Source organism: Coptis chinensis, chromosome 8 (genome assembly GCF_015680905.1).
Source record: "Coptis chinensis isolate HL-2020 chromosome 8, ASM1568090v1, whole genome shotgun sequence".
In the NCBI taxonomy this organism is placed as follows: Eukaryota; Viridiplantae; Streptophyta; class Magnoliopsida; order Ranunculales; family Ranunculaceae; genus Coptis; species Coptis chinensis.
The window spans coordinates 46,373,785-46,400,413 of NC_141463.1; the positions used below are offsets into that span (position 1 = coordinate 46,373,785).

At 38.3% G+C, this 26,629-nt stretch overlaps 1 protein-coding gene and 1 pseudogene across 1 annotated transcript; one reads left to right on the forward strand and one right to left on the reverse strand.

Annotated features, from left to right (window-relative positions):
• Positions 1-941: 941 nt before the first annotated feature.
• LOC147481663 (uncharacterized) lies at positions 942-1,349 on the reverse strand. The gene has a single exon (XM_086579004.1). The coding sequence runs from the start codon at positions 1,347-1,349 to the stop codon at positions 942-944; it is 408 nt and encodes a 135-aa protein (XP_086435130.1).
• A 1,891-nt stretch (positions 1,350-3,240) lies between these two features.
• Positions 3,241-26,629, forward strand: part of LOC147481664 (uncharacterized) — a 30,104-nt pseudogene continuing 6,715 nt past the window's right edge.

A 26,629-nucleotide genomic window follows, 5' to 3' on the forward strand; every position in this document is an offset into this window, starting at 1 on the left:
AAATGACACTTGTAGTACGTAACTTGGAAATCAAATTACAATTTCGATACTACTCCCCTCAAAGTAGGACCGATTTGTACTAAGACATATTTGAATCAAAAATTCAAAATTCGATACTACTCCACTCAAAAATAGTATCACTTGTGTTACATACATTATGTGTATTGTTTGCCTCTTTGTGATTTGACCGAGCATATGGCACTACAGATACTATGAATTTCTTTGAGCTTATTTGATAATGTCTTAGGATGATTCTTGACCTGATTTTGGTATCATCACGATCTTGACCTGATATCGACATTTCTGCCAATACCAAGATTTTTTACCCAAACTTGACATTGCTGCCAAGAACTGGATTTTTTTATCCGAACTCGATATTGCTGCCAAGCACTAGATTTTTTTACCCAAACTCGACATTGCTGCCAAGAACTGAATTTTTTACCCGAACTCGATATTGCTGCCAAGAACTAGATTTTTTTACCCGAACTCGACATTGCTGCCAAGAACTGGATTTTTTTACCCAAACTCAACATTGCTGCCAAGAACTTGATTTTTTTACTCGAACTCGACATTGCTGCCAATAACTGGATTTTTTGACCTGGTATCGAGATGAGAATCTACATATCACTAGGATTTTTTCTTTGACCTGGTGTCAAGATGAGAATCTAGAGATCACCAGGATTTTTTATTTGACCTGTTATCAACATATAATTCTACAAATACCAGGATTTACGATATTTGTATAGATATTGCCTTTGGAAATACCAATCTCTTTATTGAATGCATAACTCGAAAAATACATCATGACATTTAGAATATTCTTTATTGATAAAATACTTTCAAATTGTTATATTTTGAGGTTTTGCTAAGACTTCACCTTGTGCATCTTTCAAGTAATAAGCCTCATTAATCCCTACCTTACGAATGATGTAAGGCCATTCCTAGCTTGCTGCTAGTTTGCCTGCCCGTTTCTCTTTAGTTGCTTGAGTGACCATTTTCAAGATCAAATCACCTTCCTGAAAATGTCTTTCTCTTACTTTCTTGTTGAAAGTTTTTCTAAGCTGCCGATGGTATGTGTCGAGCCTTAATCTTGCTTGATCTCTTATTTCTTCGAGATTTAGGACTTCTGCTGCCATTATTTCATCATTTTGGCCATTCATTAAGACTTTGGTTCTGGATGTCGATACCACCATTTTAGATGGAGTTACTGCTTCCATGCCATAAGCTAATGTGAATGGCGATTCACCAGTGGCAGTTCGAGGTGTCATTCTATAAGCCCATAGAACGTTGTTTAATTCATTCACCCGGAGACCTTTCTTGTCTTCCAACTTTTTCTTAATATTATCCATAATGGTTTTGTTTGTTGCCTCAGCTTGCCCGTTACCTTGAGCATAATATGGTGCAGATGTGAAGTGTTTTACCTTATATGATTCCAAGAAAGCTTTTACTTTTCCTCTCTCGAATTGTGGCCTGTTATCCGATATGATAGCATACGGCAACCCATATCAACATATTACCCTTTCGAAGAGAAAATTTATCACATCCTGCTCTTTTATGTGTTGTAGAGCTATGGCTTCTACCCATTTGGTAAAATAGTTTGTGATAGCGAGCATAAATCGCCTTTTACCTCTTCCCGGTGCTAGAGAACTGACAATATCCATGCCGCATATGAGATGAAATAGAGTCCTAACTCAGCTTAGAGAAGTATATTAAAGTTCTCTTTCTGGAACTTTGTGGCTGTCAATATTAAAATTCAGGGCCCTGAAAGCCAGTTGTCGGGTTTCTTGATTCAGGTTAGGTTCTTGAGTGAGAAACTAGTAAAGAGGTCAAAAGGTTTTTGTCTGACATTTTGATTTTTGATTATCATTCTTGGATCCTAGCTTGGCATTTCTTTGATATGGGTTTGCACCAACTAGCCAAAGAGTATAATTATAATGATAGATTAGGAATCCGCCTGTTTGTAAGATAAAACTGGATGATAATATCCCAGCACGCATCCCAATTGGTATCGAAATACTTCCGTCACCTCTTTGTCTCAGCCCAGATAAAGCAATAGATTGACAACAACCATAACCCTGGTATGCTACGCAGAGATTACAAAAGAGAAAAAGCAACTAACTTCTAATCTCAAATATAAATGGCCAAATATAGTCAAAGCAGGATAAAAAAAAAAATCTCAATGAACCTTTTTTATCTCTAACTATTAGACACCATCATCAAAGTTATGTTTGCGGAGTTTATTATGGAAAATATTGTATATGTTTTTTAAATAGACCACCAACCATGTCAATTCATAAACCAAGAAAAATATTAGAGGACTATTTCATTTAATGGAGGTACTTTTGACATGATGTATCCATGTTTTCTCAAAGAAAAATTGCATGGATACAAAGGGTATTCTTATAGACGAACTATATGACCTGTGTGATATTTTAAGTTGACATGCTGTATCATATTCAAGACCATTTTTAGTTGCATGAATATAATATTTCAAATTCTACTATATTGCTATATTGCTGATGTATCATAAATTAACACTATATTTCTTTTTCAAATTCAACAGGATAAAGATATGAGTTCAACAAGTTCTACCTCAACCGATACGAGTGACAGAATGGGAAGTTGCCGAATTGATTGCAATGGAGGCTATTATTAAGTATACTAACTATATCAATAAGCAACCATATCACAATGATTTATTGTCAGGAAAGCAGTACGTATGTGATCAATTGGCTTGAAGGAAATGAAAATAGGTCCATAGATAATATGTTTCGGATGAAAGCAAACGTCTTATATGACCTGTGTCATATTTAAGAGTCAGGGGTTTAGTTAGGGACACACGGTATGTTACTGTGGAAGAACAAATGTGTATATTCTTGTATACTATTGGTCATAACCAATCCAATAGAACTGTTGCCGATTGGTTCCAACATTCTGGAGAAACTGTATCTCGACACTTCAAAACAGTGTTGAAAGTTGTTTGTAAGTTTTTAAAAGAAGTTATATCCCCTTCCCCCTCCGACATGACTACTACACACTCGTATCTAAGGAGCAAAGACGATAAGTGGATATTCGTGGTTCAAGGTAACAATTTTCACATGTTAGAGGCTTTTGTCATTTAAAATGTATATGTTTTATATGGAGTAGGTTTTATATTAGTGATATCATATTAAAAGCTTAGTATGTTTTGTTTTTTAGAATTGTATTGGGGCAATTGATGGGACACACATTCCAATAGCTATGCCATCTGGTAAAGTACAAATACCGTATCGAGGGAGGAAGGGCATACCAACTCAAAAAGTCCTGTGTGCATGCGACTTTGATATGTGTTTTACTTTTGTTCTTCTTGGTTAGGAAGGTTCAGCAAATGATTCAAGAATTCTACAAGAAACCATTGAAGATCCGCAGTTGAATTTTCCCCGACCTCCCGATCTCCACATGGTAATTGCAGCTAACCTAAGTTCATTACCATTTTAATTTTTTTTTTAGGTTAATTAGTACTACCCTGACTAGATGGGGAAATTAGGGTCTCCCCCCCCCCCAAGTACACATAAAAAAAAAAGCTAACTTGGATTGATCGTGCTTATTTTGTGTGTATTTGGGGCGGAGACCCTAATTTCCCATCTAGTGGGGGGAGGGAATCCTAATTGGCTCATCTATTGGTGGTGGTGGGGGTAATACTCGTTAACCCTTTTTTCCACTTTAACTAAGTTGCTTTTTGTATATGTATAGGTTTCTACCTATAACCTGATGTTGAGGTTGATTGGGAATGGCTGCACTATTTCTTGGGATAAGAGTTGCCTACGTATCATGTTTCTTGGGTTAACTTAAATCCAGCCTTACGTAGTTCATCTCTCTCTACTTATAAGTGTTTGGTCTGACTTTCCTTATTTGCTTCAGGCCGTTGTGAAGTGTAGATCCCTATTTTGTGCTCTCTTGATAATTTGCCATTACTTTTGCTGTTACAAAGTAAATGCCTCCTTCATTGGTGCATTGACTGAGCTTCAGGACCACGGTAGATCATTTGTTTCCATGTATGGCTGTATTTGATATTTGGGACAACCTGAGTTTGGGTCGTGGTTACGTCCTGGTGGCGTAGTACGACCTTGTGATATACGAGCTGTGTAGATACTACCTGGTGTGTGGACACTTGTGTTGTAGTGATTGGTTTGAGAAAGAATGGTACTTACACAACCCCCTTTATTTTATTTATTTTTTTGGATAGGCGTTGGTGTGAAAAGAAAATATAAAGTAAAGATCTTTCTGACAATTGTCCTACAGCTGGTTTATTTGAAAGAAGTGAACGGTTTTGGAAATTGTGTTGGAAATTGGTTGGATTTGATCCATAGGCCCAAATCGCGGCAGGTTTGTGGGCGAGGTAAGTTGGTTATGATTGTGTTTTGTGGGAAAGATAAACGTTTTGGTTGCTTCAAGATTTGTGCGGCTAAAGGGTTGTTTTTTGTCTGAAGGTCATTTGCCTTCTCATTCTATCAAAACAAAGGAAGAAGAAGAAAGAAAAGAAAAAAAAAATCAACCTTTCGTCTCCAGGTGCGTTATCTTTGATAAAAATTAGATCTTTTTGTTTCCCTTTTCGCTTTTGTGTTTGTCATGTTGATTACTAGTGGTAGTATGAGTGGGGAAGTGTCATTGAACCAGTTGAGGGAGACAACTGTGAGTGGTGGAAATGGTGGTGTTAGGGTGCGTAGTGGAGATGAGACATCAAGGTGAAGAGACTGGTAATTCTGATGTTCTGGATAGGACGGTCACCTATTATGACCCTGTGAGTGGGCTGACGCGGCTGGTGAAAAATAAGGACTGTATTTTCAAGTCTTCTCTGGTTGCTAATGGATTGATGGAAAGTATTGTTATGGATGGGGATAGGAATGCGTTGGAGACTGGGAAGGATTTGGAGGTGAATTTGAAAGACATGGATCGCTCAATCTGTTTTGTAAGTATCCTTCCAATCTGAGCTTTATGTTGTGATAAGCACCCAAAATTGTATTATAAACCCTGTAGAGACATAACATTTTGGTTAATTATGTACTTAATAATCATGAAATAATCGTATTTTCGTACTTTTGCAAGTTTGCGCAACCAACGTAAAAATGATGATAAAACCAATATTTAAGCATGGAATAATGGGCCTACGTAAACCTTTTGATTTAGCTCATGCAAAGCTCAACAAAATCAGCCTAAAGCCCAAGAACTCTAACAGGACGATTCCAAGTCATAAAGGGATTATGTGCATAGAAACATCAAACTTCAAAAGCTCATATCTCTTGAATCGAGACACCGATTTTGGCGAGTGAGCTGCTTAGACGATCAGTGCGATGAACTCTATGCAAATGTGGGAAGTTGTAAAAATGCCAGAAGCCCAACTCGCCACCGTATGCAGTACGTGGACTGTCACACCCCGAATTTCGACAGAATTCGAAAAAACAATATTTGTTCCCGACTCTTCGATTTCTGAGGTGTGACGCACTCTCCACTTCCCAAAAACCCATAAACAGTTTAAATATGCAGATAGTTAAAAACCAATAAAAATTTTAACTTAAACAAAAATCCTCTTCATTACAAAAATTTACAAATGAAAATGCAAATAACCTTATCTCAACTGAAAATCTATATCACCTCAAAGAAAAACAAAGCCTATCTTGAAATGCAACACTAACGCAAACCACAAGCAGCAACCAATCTTCTTCAACACTAAACCTGTCAAGACTTATCAACTATGTTCATTTAATGAACACACCCGATAAGCAAACATGCAAATCGGGTCAGCATTATAAAAATGCTAGTGTGAGTAGCTCTAAAATACAACATATAATTATACATATATATACACAATCCATACGGCAGTTAGTTCCTCCATCGAGGCGCCTTAACTCCCAACAACTAATACGACATCCTTAAGTTCAATAACTAAGGCAGGTAGTTCCTCCACTGAGGCGTCTTAACTTTCCACTAACCACACAACAAACTATACTCATAATAAATAAGGCATGTAGTTCCTCCATCGAGGTTTTAGGTTCTAACTAAACAAATAACCAACCATGCATATTATATCCGCATCGCATTTCATGCTCAATAACAATAGTGGGTGGGTCGCTCTCCAAGTAATTAGTTTGACCCACCCTTATGCCAAACCATATACAATCATCTGTCTAAAGATATATCATTAACCAACATATTACCATAATTATATTAATTAAGGCTTTCTTTGTGTGTCCCTAAAATCACGTCGTATCTATGTCTTACCTAGTTTCTCTGGCTACCACAATCGCTTCCCAACGCCAAACATGTACATCCACATGCCTCCCCTTACATAATGAACCACTCCGTGCGTAACTACCCTGAGCGGGATGCCGCACACCAGGTAACCCTCACACGAAAGCCATTATGTAAGTACTGCCACTATTCGTCATAAAATATCGCGCGTCTCGTTCTATTTTGCGAACGAAATAATCAAGCCACTATTCGGCTATGCCAGAAGGGCCATTCAGCTTTACTGAAATGCCAGAAGGGCCAATCACATTACTTACGCCCGAAGGCCATTCAGATTCACTGAAACGCCAGAAGGGCCAATCAAATTACTTACGCCCGAAGGCCATTCAGATTCACTGAAACGCCAGAAGGGCCAATCAAATTGCACACGCCCACACAGGGCAAATTACATGAGTTGTGGTAGCTAGGTTCTAGGATTTTCGTTACGTAATTTATTCAAGTGTCATACATTAATGACTCATAATAATTCCACTATATCACATGCAGGTCAAATACCTTATTGCACTAAGCCACAATATTTAGAAATATCTCAATTATATCTCATAACCACTTTCATTCTGTCACGTGCCAATACATTATTGCACTAAGTCATAATCCCGTGGGAAAATATCCACACATACTATACTACCTCATAGTAGCATCTCACATATAAAATAATGGAGCGTTTATACATTTATGTCTCCAAAACTATTGCATTTAATATATACATCCCAACATATTATATAAGATCACAATATCAACGTCAAATCTTAATTAGATAATGACAACCAAATTTATACAAGCTTCTACAGCATTTTAGCATTTGATTTGTCCATACAATTTACAACATAAAATGTAGCACAATTAAACAGTCCACAGTCCACAATCAAAGTCCATGAATCTAAGTCCGTATATAATTTAATACTCATAAAAACATATATATCAAATTCTTATTATCAGAATTCCCCTCTAGTTACGTGCCAATTATATATTGTACTACTCACGTCAAAACTTAATTAGATAATGACAAACAAGGTTATACAGTTTCCGACAATATTTTATTACTACATTTGTCCATATACTTAAACATGCGAAAAAAACTGGAAAAAGTCAACATTCCACGGTCAACGGTCAAAGTCAAAGTCAAAGTCAACACATTATGGTCGAAGTCAAACTGTCATTGTCAAAGTCAAACTGTCGTTTCCATGTTCGACAGGTTCAGGGTCATAGCCATGGTTCATGGCTAAGGGCAAAGGTCAATGTGCATGGCTCATGGTCTCCTGACTAAGTTAATGGTTCGGACCCAACTGGCCAAGCCCAAACCTTAGAACCCGGAAGTCTGAACATTTAAAGACCCAATTAGATCCATTTTAAGTTATATGGACCGGCCCTAAAACTAACTTGAAACTGGTCCAAAGAAAAGCAATTAGTTTTAGCCCAAACAACTTAACCTAAACTGGGCCCAAACTAAACCAAAACTGGTCCACCACTTAATCTGGAACTGGCCCAACACACTACTAGATTTCGGCCCAAAACAAAACAAAGAGAACTGGCCTAAAACTTAACTTGGTTAGGTCCCAAAGAAAACCAATTAGAAAAGGCCCAAACAAAATAAGGTTTTTGGCCCAACCAATTTAATCCAAAACTGGGCCCAAGGCCCAAGCCGACCAACAGGTCTTCTTCCTCACTAGCTACCACCACCAGCAGCCCAAATTTTGGCCACCACCATCTCCCATTTCAACCAACCGAAATCACTCCTAAACACAAACCATACAACTTTACTAAAAGCCAAAAACTCAATTCTTAAATTTAAAATCCTCAACCAAAACTGGATCTGGAATCTTCATGCCGCCATTAACGGCTTTCTCCAAGCTCCCAACACCCCCATTTGCATCCCTTACACACTACATTAGTCACCCAACATCGTCCAACCCAACACCACCACAGTTCATTTAATCAAATCCCCTGGGTGATTCTCTGGCCGCCATTAACAACGGTTCAAGCTTCCAACAGCCCAGTAAACCAACAAGCCCAAGTCGATATTCCAACCTCAATTAATCCTCATGATCCAACTAGAACAATAGCCGCATGATAAACGTAAAAAGAATAATTTTACTAATGAATAAAGCGATGAAACTCTAAACGTAAGTAAAACTAAACGATAGTTTACGTGCCTAATTTATCAAAGATTCTACTCTCAATCCTATGAGATATAGTGGAGTAGAGTGATTCGTTCCACTCCTAGTCCTTCCGCATGTTGTTTTTTCTAGTCTAATTACTCTACTCTAAGTCTAATGAGAGATTTTACTTAAGTGACAACTAGACTACGATGCAACTACCCACAAGATGCAACTAGTCGGTTATCAAAATAACTATGGGAATGCTACGTTGATTCGATGATAAGGAGTTAGAGGGGATTGATTCCACCATAACTTCGACTTAATCCTATTAACGATTTAATCGTCAGTAATCCGAATTGAATCGCCCTTCGCAGAACAATTGGTTCTTCCTAATCCCTAATTACACATGGCATTCCTACCAATTCATAACTAGCATGTGAACGATCAAACCCATTCTCATGGTAAACTAATCGTTTCTAGAGTGGAAGGAAATTACGACGACTTCTACGATAATCGGAATCAAGCTTTCATCAAGGCTTCTCAACCCCCTCTAATGGAGGTTTAGCCGAGAATCATTACGTAATCATTTCCGATTAAATTAAAACTACACATGATATAAAGAATTGAAATTTACTAATCTAAATTAAACAATAATTAAAATCGAATTAATAACTAAGAATTGAATACCAAGTAATAAATGAAATCAAATCTAACAAAATGTAAATGACAAGAATAGAAATTGACAAAATAACTATTTTAGTTATCTAATCAATCAAGAACAATGATTCAAAGACTTAATCTAAAACAAGAATTGAAAATGGAACTAAAACTTAATTAATCTACTGAAAACTAGATCTAGAATTATCTATATTGTTTTAGGTCTAACTAGCTACCATTAACAAAGAGCTAAGCTTTGGTTTTTATACTTTTAGATCCAAAAATCGTGCATGGGCTTGGAGCCATGTTTTGGGCCAGAGAATCAGGCCCAAAACCCAATTCTTTCAGTCCAAAAAGGCCTCTTCAGCTGCAGTTGGCTTCAATAGACTTTTTGTCCACTTTTGCTGTTCTGATTGGGTCAAGGCTTAGACCATTGGAAATCTCTTTCCGAGCCGGTCGTTTTGACATAAGGTAGGCCCCATTCTGAGGTCTGAGTCCAAAGATACGGCCTTTGGAAGTTTTGCTAACTTGTGTGTTGTTTCTGCCCGTGTCGACTTTTCAGCATTTGACCGGGCTTTAGGAAGGCTTTGTCTTCTTGAATCTTGGCCTTTAATCACGGAACTACTTAGTAACCGACCCTTGCTCCTTTATCTCGCTAAAGTGGCACATTTCTGCACATAATGGACTTTGAAACCTGAAATGCATAAAAACACGTAATCAGTGTTAACTCTTAATTATTACTCACATAATTGGTCTAAAAGTATGACTATTCTAGGGGGTTAAACTACAGTTTTGGGCTCTTATCAAACCACCCCAAACAGCATTTTGCTTGTCCTCAAGCAAAGATGAGAAATTAGAATAAGTGACCAAAAATGGAGTTCTATCTACTCGTTTATTTCGCCAATGCGATTGCATTGACCATATGCAACAAGGCCTTAAACCACTAGGAATTCCCTAGTGGACAAGTTATAGCCTCGTGAGAGTTTTTCCAGTGAAGGTACTCACAAACTTCATCTATACTACAACGACTAAGAAATAAAACTATTGTCTTCAGATTCATGCTCTAAATTAACTATACCTCTCACTAGCAATGCATATAGAGTAATCAAGTCGAAAACCTAAGCTAATATATGCATAATAATCAATCATCTACAATAAATATATATACAATGAGTAATACTATGAAATGCCTAGCAGGTTTAAGTTTGAAACTTGAAATAGCATCTTTAAGTAGGTTCTCACAATAATAGTCAAGATACAACACTCGATTTTTCCACTCAAGTTCCCTACTCCGATTAATGCGGTGGGCACACTTTACCTTACAATCTCAATGACAACAAGGAAGCCGGAGTCGATCAAACACATCTGCCACTTACTATTACACTAACATATTCCTAATTGAGCTAGAGGTCTTTATTAGGTGTTGCGGGGATTAGGAGATGGTTTAAGAATGAAGGAAATGGATATTCAAAAAGGACAAGTCTGAGATAATAGAGTCTTTAGATTATGTAACTAGAGAAAACCTTGTTATTTACTTTTGCTTCTACACTTTGTTTCCATCCTTAACCATGTTTTTTTTCTTTTTCTTTTCTTTGGCTTTTGACTCCTTTTTATTTTATTTTTGGAGTTTTTATTTTATTTCTATTTTTATTTTTATTTTCTTTGGATGGAAACTTCTTTTCTTTATTTTCTGAAGCCATTAACTAACTTTTGTTTACACAAGTTTTTTTCTTCTTCTTTCTTCCTCATTCTATTTTCAGACTTATCTAAATTGGGTAGGTTGAATTTTTTAGTTTGTTTTGTTTTGTAACATGGTAAAGGATTTGTGGTTTATGAAAGGCTAAAGAAAGGCTCGAGGGCTTAATTACTAGTGGAAAATAATTCATAGGTTTGAATTTCTGGCTATATCGATCCAAAGAGGGCCTAAATTCTCGCTTAGGATATGGTATAGTGATCAAGCAAGTGGACGTGTGATTTTCTATCCGGATTTTACTTCTCCCTTGTGTCATTTCTCAAATGTTTTAGTTTCATATAAGGCTTTAGGCTATATTCTCACAGGATTTGTAGAATAAGTACTCTAGCCTAGATTTCAGAAACTTCATCGCTAACAATCATAGATACTCATGTAATATATTTATAGATAGATGCAAAGATTATTACCTACATATTAACCTAAGTTCCTAACAATTATTTTCTCCGATGCAAAAGCTCATTGAGACTTTTAGATTGTTAAGAGCATAGAGAAGGAAAACAATACCAATATTCCTAAGTGTATAGCATGAACTTATTTATTTATATTTTTGAAATTTTGAAATTTTAACTAGAAGACAAATGCATAATATACATATCTATATCCTAACAGATGCCTTAATTACACGTGTTTCTATGCCCCCAAACAAGAAGCATGCTTTGTCCTCAAACTATTGTAAATAAAAAGGGTAGGAAAAATACCATTGAAGCGTGTGAAATTCGGGAACATCGCAAAACAAAGTTAGAACGCATACTAATATAGGAAATAAAACTCGACGCGAACTCTATAATGAAGTTCTACCCATTATGGGGTTAACAAGAATGAAATTGCTTGGGACATAAGCAAACACTAACTAGAATGAAAACTTACCTTATCTCCCGCATTACTCATCATCTTCCTCATCCTCTTCTTCCATAAAGAAGTGAGGTTCCTTTAGGATCTGCCATGCCATGATAATTTGCCGGGCTTCCCACCATTTATCATCTATTATTGCTAACCTATTAAGAGCCACTTTGACGGATGGGTAGGGTGCAACCTGATGAGGTTGTATCCTCCACCCTTGCCAAGTCATTGCACGGAAGGACCGAATAATACTATTGGTGGGTCGTACAGTGTAGACCGTAATCCAATCCGTGAAACGTGTACAAAAAACAGGAAAGAAACATAGCATAATACGGGAAACTAGAACAGGCATAAGAAGGAACTTATGCCTCATGCTATGGGATCGAGCTAAACTAGACATCAAGGTTCGGGGAAGGTCATGACAAATACGTCCCGTGGCTAAAGCAAGGAAAACGCTGCAAGTGGCATCATTCACGTAAGAAAACGCCATTCCCTAAAATGTTTAGCATGATCCAAAACATAACAGTTCCTATGTTCATGGACAGACTACCAAAAGCGACGTTATAGTCCCCTTGGTCCTCGATACGGAAAATGCCCACCCCATACGACTCATGCAAAAACTCATAAGTGTAGACATACATATTATCTACCCAATAACACCATGGGTCTTGTATTTCAGCGGGCATAGCAAGTCCAAGAACAAATGCTAGCAAGAACCTAGTAATTTCCATTGGTTCATTATCAATGTTAATGGAGAACACTTGTTCTCCATCTGGTCTTTCAAAGAAAATGCATTTATCGTAAAAATAAGATGCTAGTGTTGGAGAATAAAGTGCATCAGGTCTTACCATAAGCAGCTCCCAACCAACATATGTGATCGCTTCGCGAAACCAAGCACCATAAGTAGTGCTTTGGAACAAATCTTCGAAAGACTGTTCCGGTATCAATGTTGGAGATGTCATCTCAAAATTACACTCTGGAATAGCTGCGAATGATCCGGAATCTACCCGCAGAAAACTGGAATTTTTCAGGTCCATGGAAGTCAGGGCGCGAGTGCACTCTCTTAGGGCGCGAGTGCGCTCTGAAGAATTGGAATTCCAGTGTTTGAACGCGGGTCGCTCACCACCTTGCGGCGCGAAAAGGCCTCGACAAAAACTGAAAAAATTGCGAGAGAGCGAGTCGCTTCTCAGAGGCAGCGAAGTGCTTCGGAGTTCTTTGAAACTTCGGAAAATGAGACGAAACGTGGGATTCGTGGGAGTGAACGGTGAGTTATGGAGGTTAGGTGTATTGTGAGTTGTGAGTGTAGAATGTATGAAGTTTATATAGGTTTTAAGTTGCTAAAACGGATCGGGAAGTTGCCAAAAGGTTTTTACGGCGGTTTTCGAAAATACCAAAATTTCCAAACCCGAAAACGGAAACAACTCATTTTCTTGATTCTAAAACAAACCTAGTATCTTTTAGGTTGAATTAATGATAGAATCTACCTATTTAATCGATATTTCATCCTACCATGATACTTATTCATAGATATGCCTAAACGGCCATATTTTCACCTTGACTCCACAATAAATTCTAAGACGAGGGTCATATAAAAATCATGCTGGAATAGATAAAACCACCCCCAAACAATTTGGGAAGGTGGGATCAATATTAAACAACCACGCATAATGAAAATAACCACATTATATTAAATTTTCATTCGAAGCACATTTCACTACAAAATTCAAATTACGGAAATAAAACTTACATGAAAATAAATGACAATAATGAAACTACAAATAAAAATAGAGCATCAAACTATACTATCCCTAATCACTCCTGTACTGGTAGCGGAGGGCACACGCTCAGGAGATGGCTCCTGAGCTCCCGATGGGCCAGCACCATCCGTCCTTCGGCGACGACGCTCGTGCCTCGATGGTGTGTCCTCAGACGGAGAATCCCCGTGAGGTGGGAATCGTGTAAGCATCTCGGCCGAACTGGCGCTGAGCTTCTAGCTCGGCCCTCATCTGTTCCCACCTCTCATCCTCTCTCTGTGTACGGATCTCAAAGTTATGATGCATCGTTGCCTGTTGAGTCCGGAGGTCTTCGCAGATAGTAGTGTTTTAACGCGATGCCACGATGAATCACAGCCATACGCTCGCCTCGACCAAAGACCTCTCCAAGGCATCCGCATCAAAACACGTCAAGTCCTCCTCATCCTCCGAGGCATTCTCATTTCCCCCATCATACTCCTCAACATTCTCGTTTCCCCCATCCTCCTCGTCTTCTTCTCTATCATCAGCCAACCTCCAAACTCGTTGGACACACTCCTTATAGATGCGAGGGTTTCAGTGTAGGGTGATGTATGTCCTATCAGATGCCTGAGCTGCTCTCAACTTCAGCATGATCTTGGTTATCAACACAGGGAGAGGTGCAACAAACTTCCCTACTCCCCTAATCATGCTAAATAAAAACTCTAAGATCTGAACGGTACTTACGCTCCCCGAGTATCCATAAGATGTGGAGGCAGTTTCGGGCCGATGTCGCTGACCTTCTCCTTCCCGGATGTTCCGGACCAATCCATCGAAGCTGCGGCCGGTGGGTTGGTCCTAAGGGATGCTCGGTGAACACACAATGCGATCTCGCATTGTAGTTTCCTTTCAGTCAGAATCGGGCCACGTTCATCAATGGCTCTACCCCATTATATTGGGACTCCTGCAACGTGACATCCAGATGGATTCTAGGCGGAATGCCTAGAATCTCAACCAACAACCCCGTCGTCACTTCCTTCCTCCTCTTCGCCACCACAACAAAAATCCTAGTCCCTTCCAACTCCCTCGTATTGTAGAACCGTCGGACTAAGTCCTCGTGGTAATAGGCTTCAATCGAGTACCACAAGCTATTCCAGTCTCTACTGATCATTTCGTCACCGTAAAACGGCGCGAAGTGGTCGCCAGTAAAAGCTTGCACCGGCAAAATTCGACGTTGTTGAGCCATTTTAGTGTTTGGAATGTAGTGGGGGTTTAAATGGGATGTGGTGGTGGAATTTGTATCGACCGACTGAAGCAAACAGTGGTGGTGGCGCGACGGTGGCGCGACAGCACCAAAATTTTTAATTTAATTTGATTTTCCGGTGGTTTTTGTTGATGTAAATCGGTGTAGGGTGTGGGGCGGTGCGGTTGGAGTCGATTTGGGTTGGGTCTTGATTGTGGGCGTGGGTAAATTTAGTTTTCTTTTTAATTTTATTTTGTTTTAGGTTTTTGGAGCTTTGGTGGCGTTAATGGCGGTTTGGAGAAGATGAACGCGACTGTTGAAGGTAAGGGCGCGGGTTGCGCTATCGATGGGCGCTGGTTGGCGCGGGTTGGGCCCAAGCCCAATTCGAAATTTGTGAATTTTTTGATTTTTTCGCGAAACTTCAAATCAAAATTGCCGCTTCGTTACCGGTCCGATTTTTGCGAATGAGATATGAAAATGATCAGGAGAGAATTTCCAATTCAATGATCCATAAAACACTCTATTCCGACCGTAGATGACATATAAGATAGTGGAAAACACCTCGAAGTGCGTGCATGACGTACGTTATGCGAACGACTGAACTCTAAATTCATAGATTATGTCAACCCGAATCGGAATACAATTAAACGGCCTAAGCAAATCTAATGGGACATAAAACATTTTAGGACGGAAACACGAACACCCCACCCCCAAACAAATTTTTTACAACGAAGCTTAGAAAATTTGTTTTTAGCAGTGGGTCTTTTAAAGTCAGATTCCCGAGACTTCCTAGAATACTATGTTTATTATTTAATATTTTTTTCTTTTATAAGGAAAAACAATGAGCAAGAAAGACATAATTCACCCCGTAGAGAAACATGACTTAAAAATCCGAGAAAAACATGCAAGAGTGGAAAACGTGAATTATGTTAATCGTGGACTTAGGATTCGGTACTTACAGCCGCACACTCCGTAGGGAGGGCCCGGTTACCTTAATGGTGCACTCACCAATATATGGAAATGAAAGGAAATGCACCAAACACAAAAGTTGAGTCGTTTATAGTCAGATACTCGAGACTTTATCTAAACATATGTATGAACATGCAGTTTATCATATATCAACAACCGAAATAGTTGTGGATCATTCCATAAATAAATATCACAGAAAACATATCCAAACACAATCAAGTACCAAGATTTCCTATGACGCAACCTAGTAAAATGAAAGCGAAGTCGGATAACCCTATTACTTAACCTAGCATGCACCTTCTTTTTCATTTTTGAACGAGAGGGTGTCCTAGTGAATAAGTGTGGAAGAGTGAATGGTTGTGTAGAATATGGTGGATATGGGTAAGTTGTAGAAGGAAAGCATGGAAAAAATGAGGATGTGGGTTTAGCACAAAAACTCATTCATAGTGTAGGAGGGGCCTCAAGTCTGAAAATGAATGTGTCAAACGCTTTTTCTTACTCAAGTATTTTTTTTCTAGGTGAATTTAAAAATTATGAAGCCTAATGAAAGAAACAACCGGATCGAGTGCAAAACTCGAGATTCCTTTGAAAAGGGTGGAAGGAGGGAAGTCGAGTTGGATGTTGTGGAAAGTAGTTCTTGATAGGGTGAATCATGACTGCTCTAAGAAACTCATCGAATTGCTCATCTAGATTGGTCATATCCTCGTTACTATGATAGTCCTCTAAATCTTTGAGAATGTCATCTATCTCATCCTCATCCGTAATATGTGTATCGACTAGTGTAGGGATGGAAATGTTGGAGTCTGAACTTCCAAAGGAAAGAAATTTGGGCATATGATTATCGGGAATGTGTTGTTGAAATAATCTCGAGCAAAGCTCTCGATCATGCTAACCTCTCCATCCATGTAATTTAATCGGGTAATCGCGTGTCTTTGTTTAAAAACATTGATTTCAACAAACAAGATGGCCAAAAGACATGGACATTGAACCATCGCGGCAATTAATGAGCGCGATTGGCGGTTGCCAGGAAAGGACGCCCTAAGATGATCGGGACAGAGTCGTTAACAACTTTTGTATCGAGGATGACAAAATCAGCCGGATAGTAAAAATCCTGAATTTTTACCAGAACATTTTCGACGACACCCTTAGGATACTTAATAGACCGATCGACTAATTACAACGTCATTTTAGTGGGTTGCATCTCGTCTAGACCTATTTGTCTATACAAATAAAAGCGGGGAGTAAGTTAACACTAGCCCCCAAGTCTAATAACGCCGTCGTCGATAAGAAAGAATCTCCTAAGGTGCATTGTCTGATGGGATCGACCGGGGTCCTTGTACTTAACAATTCCATTATGTAAAGATAAAGTTGGGAATTGTTACGTTAAAAAGGCGTCTTTTGGTATATTTGTCTTACGCCTAGTAGTACACTGATTCCTTAAGAAACTTAGCATGGTGTGGTAGCTTTTTAATAGCCGAGGAAGGGAAGGTTTATAGTTAGATTCTTGAAAACATCCCTAATCTCCTCATAATTTGTATCCCTAGTTAACACGGCTAATTTTTGTGGAAACGGTGGTTTCGCTTCTATATTTAGCAATAGTATCACACCGGATGTTTAACCATGGCTTTTCTGTTTCTTAGGTTGTGTTGTAACCGGTACCTCTACGGTGGTAGGGTCTTGAGTTTCTATTTCGATATCTAGTAAAATAGCAGGTGTAGGGGCTCTTGGTGGGGTAACTATAGGCATAGTTACTTTGTTATCAACCACTCTGCCGAGAGAGTGGTGATGTGATGGCCTTTAGCTCACCTACATTTTCATATTCATTACTAGTATTATTATCGGTTACCTCAAAGGCTGTATTTGTTGTTTTAGGATTAGGTATTCCGTGGACTGAAACACACCTTTGGGTTGAGCTTTATCTTGAGCCAACTGTTGGGTTAAATTATTAACGGATTGTAGAAAATTTTGTTGGTTAGATTGAGCCATGGTTTGGAAAAGTTTTTGGCTCACTTGTATGAAGGTGTCAAGACGATCGGTTGTGTAGGTGTAGTAGTCACGGGTGGTGTATTGGAACTATTTCACGTGAATTATTTATGGGTGGATTTTGATAGTTATTATTTACCGGAACGATACCTCTATTAACATTATAATTATTATAACTACCTTGACCTTGTGCTTGACCTTGTCGAGGTTGCACTTGGTTGTTATAATTATTAAAATTACCGACCCTGTCCTTGTCATGGTGGAGCTTGGTTAAAACTTTGTGTTGGCCTAACATATTGATTATTGTACCCTGGAGGTGTGACGTGTTGGTTATTTCTCCAACCGAAGTTGGGATTTTGTCTCCAAGGGGCATTAAGTTCACTATTAATGAAACATGCATGTTCATAGGCAATAGGACAGTGGGAGTCGGGATGCTCAGGGCTCCAACAGAAAGTACATGGATTTGAATTTACGTTCATGACGGGGATAGGCTTTTGTTGAACAGAAATGGCCTCTACCTTTTTAGTGAGTGATTCGATTAGAGTTTTAAGCTCGGGATCGTGTTTAATTTCAAACATACCGGCGGCCTTAATGTATTAGAAGAACTATTATAGAGTGGATATCATTTTGCTTAGTTGTTATTTCGCTTAGTTTGATCCCTAAAAATTTATAAGCCTCCGAGGCTCCTTTGCTTAAGAAACTACCCCCATTCATTATGTCTAGGACTTCTTTATGGTGGTGTAGAAGTCCTTTGAAAAGGCACTAACTAACGTGTCTTTCGCTAAGATATGATGTGGACACTCTATAAGGAGATCGGTGAACGATTCCAAGCCTCTGAAAATGATTCATGAGGATTTTGTCGAAAAGAAATGAATCTTGAAAAGCATCTCATCCGTCTTTAGGGGTGGGTAAAAATGTTCCATAAACAATTTGAACAAGTTTAGCCCACGAGTTCTGAGAATTAGGCGTTTGGGCGTTAACCAAGACGCCGCCTTTATCGGCTAAGGTGAAAGGGAATACCACGAGTTTAATTTGTTCCTCACCAACCGTAGGATGGTGGAATGTTGTTAGGACTTGTTCAATCCTACGCGATGTGCCGATGAGGTTTTTCATGGTCTAATCCATGAAAAGCGGGTAACAAATTAAAATATTTGGGGGATTCGAAATCCCCCCAATCGGTCCGCTAGAACGATGCAAGATTTGGGGCTATCATTTCAAGGCTTTGTAGAAGTCGAGAGAGGAGTCTCTTCTTCGTCGGGCATTGTGTCGGGTGATGTATGTGAAATAGTAGCTAGAGGTGTAGTGGGTGGTATACTAGATAGACTTGTTTGTTGGCGTTGTTGTGTAATTACGTTTAGGTGTTTTGTTCGGCTAGACCTTAATCTCATACAAGGCTAAAACCAAACTTAGCTAAACACATCAACACTCCAAACAATTACGATATATTAGTATAAACCTCTAACAGGAGATGTGAGGTGTGGAAGAAAGGAATACCTGATTGCGTCCTTGCCCTTTATGAATAGCGTCTTGTTTACGCGTATTCATTGTATATAACAAGTTAGAACACTGAAAAACTTGAAAAATCAAAGTTCGAGTCAAAACTGTTGAATTTCGGAAAAATTAGCAAGGGCTGGTGGTCTCTCATAGAAGCGCGGTCGGTCGCTCCGTGTAATTTTCAAATTTACAGTGTTTTTTTCGCTCCACATGGGGAAGTGGTCGTGTTTCGTGTTCGGCTATAGAGAGGCGGTGCACTCCTTATAGGCACGGTCGCTTCGGTGTATTTTTGTCCGGAACTTTTCAACGATAAATCGGAAAACCACAGTATGAATCAAACCAGGGTGGGTGGGTGAAAATGGGACTTTAAGAAAAGTACTTACACTACGAAAACAATGCGAAAGTGAAACTAAGATGGCAGCGGCGCCATTTGATAAACGTAAAAAGAATAATTTTACTAATGAATAAAGCGATGAAACTCTAAACGTAAGTAAAACTAAACGATAGTTTACGTGCCTAATTTATCAAAGACACTACGAAAACAATGCGAAAGTGAAACGAAGATGGCAGCGGCGCCATTTGATAAACGTAAAAAGAATAATTTTACTAATGAATAAAGCGATGAAACTCTAAACGTAAGTAAAACTAAATGATAGTTTACGTGCCTAATTTATCAAAGATTCTACTCTCAATCCTATGAGATATAGTGGAGTAGAGTGATTCATTCCACTCCTAGTCCTTCCGCATGTTGTGTTTTCTAGTCTAATTACTCTACTCTAAGTCTAATGAGAGATTTACGAAGTGGCAACTAGACTACGATGCAACTACCCATAAGATGCAACTAGTCGGTTATCAAAATAACTATGGGAATGCTACGTTGATTCGATGATAAGGAGTTAGGGGGATTGATTCCACCATAACTTCGACTTAATCCTATTAACGACAAATCGGCGTAATCCGAATTGAATGCGCCCAGAGAACAATTGGTTCTTCCTAATCCCTAATTACACATGGCATTCCTACCAATTCATAACTAGCATGTGAGCGATCAAACCCATTCTCATGGTGAACTAATCGTTTCTAGAGTGGAAGGGAAATTACGACGACTTCTACGATAATCGAATCAAGCTTTCATCAAGGCTTCTCAACCCCCTCTAATGGAGGTTTAGCCGAGAATCATTACGCAATCATTTCCGATTAAATTAAAACTAAACATGATATAAAGAATTGAAATTTACTAATCTAAATTAAACAATAATTAAAATCGAATTAATAACTAAGAATTGAATACCAAATAATAAATGAAATCAAATCTAACAAAATGTAAATGACAAGAAATGAAATTGACAAAATAACTATTTTAGTTATCTAATCAATCAAGAACAATGATTCAAAGACTTAATCTAAAACAAGAATTGAAAATGGAACTAAAACTTAATTAATCTACTGAAAACTAGATCTAGAATTATCTATATTGTTTTAGGTCTAACTAGCTACCAATTAACAAAGAGCTAAGCTTTGGTTTTATACTTTCAGATCCAAAAATCGTGCATGGGCTTGGAGCCATGTTTTGGGCCAGAGAATCAGGCCCAAAACCCAATTCTTTCAGTCCAAAAAGGCTTCTTCAGCTGCAGTTGGCTTTAACAGACTTTTCGTCCACTTTTGCTCCTTTGATTGGGTCAAGGCTTGGACCATTAGAAAGATCTTTCCGAGCCGGTCATTTTGACATAAGGTAGGCCCCATTCCGAGGTCTGAGTCCAAAAATACGGCCTTCAGAAGTTTTGCTGACTTGTGTGCTGTTTCTGCCCGTGTCGACTTTTCAGCTTTTGATCGGGCTTTAGGAATGCTTTGTCTTCTTGAATCTTGGCCTTTAATCACGGAACTACTTAGTAACCGACCCTTGCTCCTTTATCTCACTAAAGTGGCACATTTCTGCACATAATGGACTTTGAAACCTGAAATGCATAAAAACGCGTGTCGGTGTTAACTCTTAATTATTACTCACATAATTGGTCTAAAAGTATGATCATTTACGTGGTTAAAACTACAGTTTTGGGCTCTTATCACCGCGATAACCCACCAAACAAACAACAAAATGTAGGCAAAGATAAATTGAGCTCATACTGTTCAAAGCTTGAACAGAGCTTCAACAGCCCACTAACAATCGATTCTAAACTCACTTAATAACCCAACCCCACAACACAGTAAATATAATCATAAATGTTCAAATAAAAATACTAGATGATTCCTTGCTGTTGGACTCACGACGCCGCCATTGACGACTTCTTCCGAGTTCCAACAGTTCGAACAGTTTCAATATCAAATATTCAGAGTTTTCGAGTTTTAACAACACGACAGAAAAATCGACAGTAACAAGGATTTTATAAAATAAAAATCCATACAACATCTACTCACCTGTATTAAAAGCTCCACGAATCCTCCTAGTCCGAATCATCGCGCTCCACCTTCCAGCAAACGAGTTTCTATCTCTACCTCCATTTTTACTATTTTATTTTTCTTAGAACCCTATTCTCCAGAACAATGTGATTATATACTTGGGTTTGAAACCCAAGCCCAAAACAGACTCGGACCCAAAAATCAGGCCCGAGTATCCCAAATCCAATCCAGCCAATTTTTAAATAAATAATTACGTATTTTAAATACGGGCGTTACATAGACCCACTATGTGGGCACACATAATTAGATGAGTCATCAAGCAAGTCCAGATAAAATGTGCAAATTATTGGCACAAATTGACACCTTGCATGACATTAATTAAGTTGACTAGATTTAGGTGCTAATAGTGTCAAATTGTGCAAGGTATCAATTTGTTTGGATTAGAAGATAAGATAGGAGTAAATGTGGAAGGTGGTTTCACATGGGATGAATGAGAGAATGCTCTCATATGTATTGAATTGGAAGATGGAGCATTCATTCTCACATTCATGCATATTTTATTTTCTAGCTTTTAGTAAAGTTCTTGTAATAGTGTTAATGGAGTAGCTTTTTTTCCTCTCAATAAAATCCTTTGTTCTTCAAGTAAAATCAGGTCTTTAATTTCTCTTCTTTTATTATTTTCTTAACTTAGCATAGTTTCAATTTGCACAATCATTTCAATCCCATGAACATGTGTTAAACCCCTCCCAAGGGGAGGGTTAATGATGCTCATGTGTGGATAACTACGTATTTTTGGAGCCCAGAATAACTACCTAGGAACTTATGAATCATTTGACATCCTACCCCAAAATGGTAGAGTCCGGCCAAGTTCAGACCTTTAAATTTGACTGGTTGATGTAGAATGAAACCAGGAGTTGAAAGGATATTTCAAAGATGAAATATTAGTTCAACTCCTTATACTAGTAAGATGGACTCAGAGATGAGTACTTCTTGCTAGGAATTTGAGATGGTAGTGATCTGTTTCTAAAAGACTTGTAGCTAGACTTTGCATGAGTAGGATTAATCCTCTTCTTTTCTCTCTCTCTAGTTTTCTTGTTTAAACAGCTAAAATCTATTTTTTTACCTTGTCTTGCATTTTAAGTTATCATAGGAAGTAAAAAATAAAAGTTCAAAACAAAAATTTTTCTCACTAGTTCCCTTGAAAATATTCTAGTTGTAACAGCAACCCAGTATTTAGGTTGGAACGAAACCCTTACTCTAACCATACAAATGAAGAAATTTGAGTAAGGAAATCTTGAAAATTGGTACGTAAATGGTTGTTATTGTTTCATACATTTAAAACCATCAAAGTGTTAACATCAAGTTGTGCTTTGTGTTGTTGATTTTTGACTTATTTCGTTGGTTGGTCAGGTTTTGGCTATGTATAGAAAATTGAGAGAGATGGCAATTATTTCTAATATGTATAAGAAGAAGTTGGAGGCTGCCAAGGAAGTTTATAACAAACTGGTGGCTGTACAAGAAGTTAAACGAGCTAAAGTGGCGGGGCTAAGGGCTCAGGTCGATGACTTGGCTGGGAAGCTGGCTTTAATGCAGCCATCTCTTGATTCTTCAAGGGTGGAGGTAGCACATTGGATTACTGAGAGTAAGCAATCGCAGGCCATTGCTGAACAAGTTCAAAATAAATACAACAACTTGATCGACCTGGTAGAGAGTGGTGATTGATAAAACATAAAATGAATAGTTTTACCTACAAAATGAAGCGATGAAACTTACAAACGCAAGTAAAACTAAAACTAGCTTATGATGCCTAAATGCTTATCAAAGAGTAGAGAAGATTTCTACTCTCAATCCTATAGTGGAGTAGAGTGATTCGTTCCACTCCTAGTCCTTCCGCATGTTGTATTTTCTAAGTATAAGTATTCTACTCTAAGTCTAATGAGATATTTACGAAGTGGCTACTAGACTACGATGCAACTACCCACAAGATGCACTAGTCAACTATTAGAACAACTATGGGAATGCTACGTTGATTCGATGATAAGGAGTTAGAGGGGGATTGATTCCACCTTAACTTCGACTTAATCTATTAACGATTTAATAAATTAAGTAATCGAATGAAGCGCCCATGAGAACAATTGGTTCTTCCTAATCCCTAATTACACATGGCATTCCTACCAATCCATAACTAGCATGTGAGCGATTAAACCCATTCTCATGGTGAACTAATCGTTTCTAGAGTGGAAAGGAAATTACGATGACTCTACGAGTCGGAATCAAGCTTTCATCAAGGCTTCTCAACCCCCTCTAATGGAGGTTTAGCGAGAATCATTACTATAATCATTCCGATTAAATTTAAACTAAACATGATATAAAGAATTGAAATTTACTAATCTAAATTAAACAATAATTAAAATCTAATTAATAACTAAGAATTGAATAACAAGTAATAAATGAATCAGATCTAACACAAATGTAAATGACAAGAATCGAAATTTAACAACTAGCTATTTTATTAATCAAACTAATTAAGAGTAATGATTCTAATAGTTTAATCTAAAACAAGAATTGGATTTGAAATTAAACTTAATTAAAATAATTAAATCTAGATCTAGAAGCTATTAATGGCTACTTTCTATTCTAAGCTCCTTTATTTTCTAACCTAAAATCTACTATTCTCTACTAAAAAATCTACCATTAACAAAGAGCTAAGCTTTTGTTTTTATACTTTCAGATCCAAAAATCGTGCATGGGCTTGGAGCCATGTTTTGGGTCAAAGAATCAGGCCCAAAACCCAATTATTTTAGTCCAAAAAGGCCTCTTCAGCTGTAGTTATCTTCAACAGACTTTTCGTCCACTTCTGCTCCTCTGATTGGATCACGGCTTAGACCATTGGAAAGCTCTTTCCGAGCCGGTCGTTTTGACATAAGGTAGGCCCCATTCAAGGTCTGAGTCCAAAGATATGGCCTTCGGAAGTTTACGACTTTGTGTCTTTGTTTACGCCAGCGTCGACTTTTCAGCTTTTGGCCGGGCTTTAGAAAGGCTTTGTCTTCTTGAATCTTGGCCTTTAATCACGGAACTCCTTAGTAACCGACCTTTGCTCCTTTATCTCTCGCTAAAAGTGGCACATTTACGCACATAATAGACTTTGAAGCCTGAAATGCATAAAACACGTAATCAGTGTTAACTCTTAATTATTACTCACATAATTGGTCTAAAAGTATGTCTGTTACAGGGTTAAAACTACAGTTTTGGGCCCTTATCAGTGATGTATATGTTCTAGTGGATGATTATATGGAGCTAGAACGTAAGTACAAAATCTTGAAAATGTCTATTAAAAGTGGGGTTGCAACAAAAACTACAGAAAGTACTACGACAGATGCTAATAGACCACCTGATCTACCCACCGATGTGACTGCTGCTCTAGCTGCCGAACCAATTGAGGGTGTTGCTGCTGATATGCCTGTTGTAAGTGGTGATCCGGTTGGTGGCTCTGTTGGTGAAGAGGGTTGCAATATGGACCCCTTGAATGTGGAGAATCTGTCTCATGTGAACTAATTGGCTCTTCTTGTCATATTTTGGTGGTGGGTGAAGTATTTGAACTGCTTTCATTTTTGATACTGATGACTAAATTTATTTGATGGGGATGCTGAGGTTATTTACCTAGGAGAACCTGGGGGCCTCTAGTGTCTAACCGACTTTGTAGTAAGTAAAGTAGTTAATTTACTTACTTGTTTTGAATTAAGAATCTCTGTGAGTTTGGTATGACTGTGATTGCTTCCCTTGCTTTTTGTTTTATTATTCGACGACCTATCTTGCATAGTAGTAAATTCGACGAACTGTCGTATATTGGTAGATCATATGATGCTTGTAGGTCGTACGTACTTGTGCACGACCTGATAGAAACACCTAGTTAACACCTAGGTTACTTCATGCCCTTATGTGTGTGTGGGTTGATTGAGTGGTTCCTTTTAGGGGAACCTATGATTGATTTTTAACTAATAAAATGCATTTGAGTGGTAACTATAGTTTAGTCAAACTTAACCCTTTCAGAGGCCGTAAGTCGACTTGTGGTCCTTTTGGAGGTACCTTGGATTAGATTTAACTGATAATTAGCTTTTGCGTGGCAATTATAGTTGAATCGTGCTTAACCCTGGCGTTGGTGTTAAGTTAATTTGTGGTCCTTTTGGGGGACCGTAGATTGGATTTGACTGATAATTAGCCTTTGAGTGGCAATTATAGTTGAATCGTGCTTAACCCTGGCATTAATGTTAGGTCGATTACTTTGTTGTACCAGATCGGGCAACGAGTGTAAGAGGTGTGTTATTCATGTAATGCAAGGAGAACACTTAAACGCAAAATGCTGATGAAATTTTATTCATATTGATTGATACATTTGGAGAAAAATTATTGGTAAAAGCGCTTGAGTAGAGTTATATTCTAAGGTCGGGGAAGCACATCACCGAGCTAAGTTTTATTCCAGTAAGCTCCACTTCCAACGACTCTATGAACTATATATGGGCCTTCCTAAGTTGGGTTAAGCTTGGCTGGTGCTAGAGTTCTTTTGAGGACTAGGTCACTAGCCTGGAAAGATCTTGGGACGACCTTCTTGTTATAAAATCGTTGGATGGTTTGGTGGTATCGAGCTAGGGATATTGCAGTAGTCTCCCTGTATTTTTCTAGGAGGTCAATTTCTTTGGGTAAGATGCTGTCGTTTTCTCCTGATTCGACAATGTCAGAATGTGTGGTTGTGATTGTAAGTTCTGATGGTATTACTGCTTCAGTTCATAAGCAAAGGGTGAAAGGAGATTCGTTAGTACTGGATCAGGCTGTTGTCCTGTACACCCATAAAATGTTCTCAAGTTATTCTGGCTATTGGCTTTTCTTGGTCTCTAACTTCTTTTGGAGATTCTCATTGATGGATTTGTTTGTGGCCTCTGTTTTGTGTATATCTAGGTGTGGAAAATGCTTGAGTGATCCGCCACTTTTATAGGAATGCCTTGACTTGTGTGCTGGCAAATTGGATTCCATTATCCATGATGAGGATGTGGGGTAGACCAAATCTTGTGATGATGTTGGTCCATATGAAGTTGATGATGTGGACTTCTTTAACTTGAGCAAGTAGGCTCGCCTTAACCCATTTGGTGAAGTAATCTGTTGCGGCCAGGATGTATTTGAGTCT

Excerpts from the sequence above, each read along its gene's own strand:
- LOC147481663 (XM_086579004.1), bottom strand. The coding sequence starts at position 1,349 with ATGGATAATATTAAGAAAAAGTTGGAAGACAAGAAAGGTCTCCGGGTG.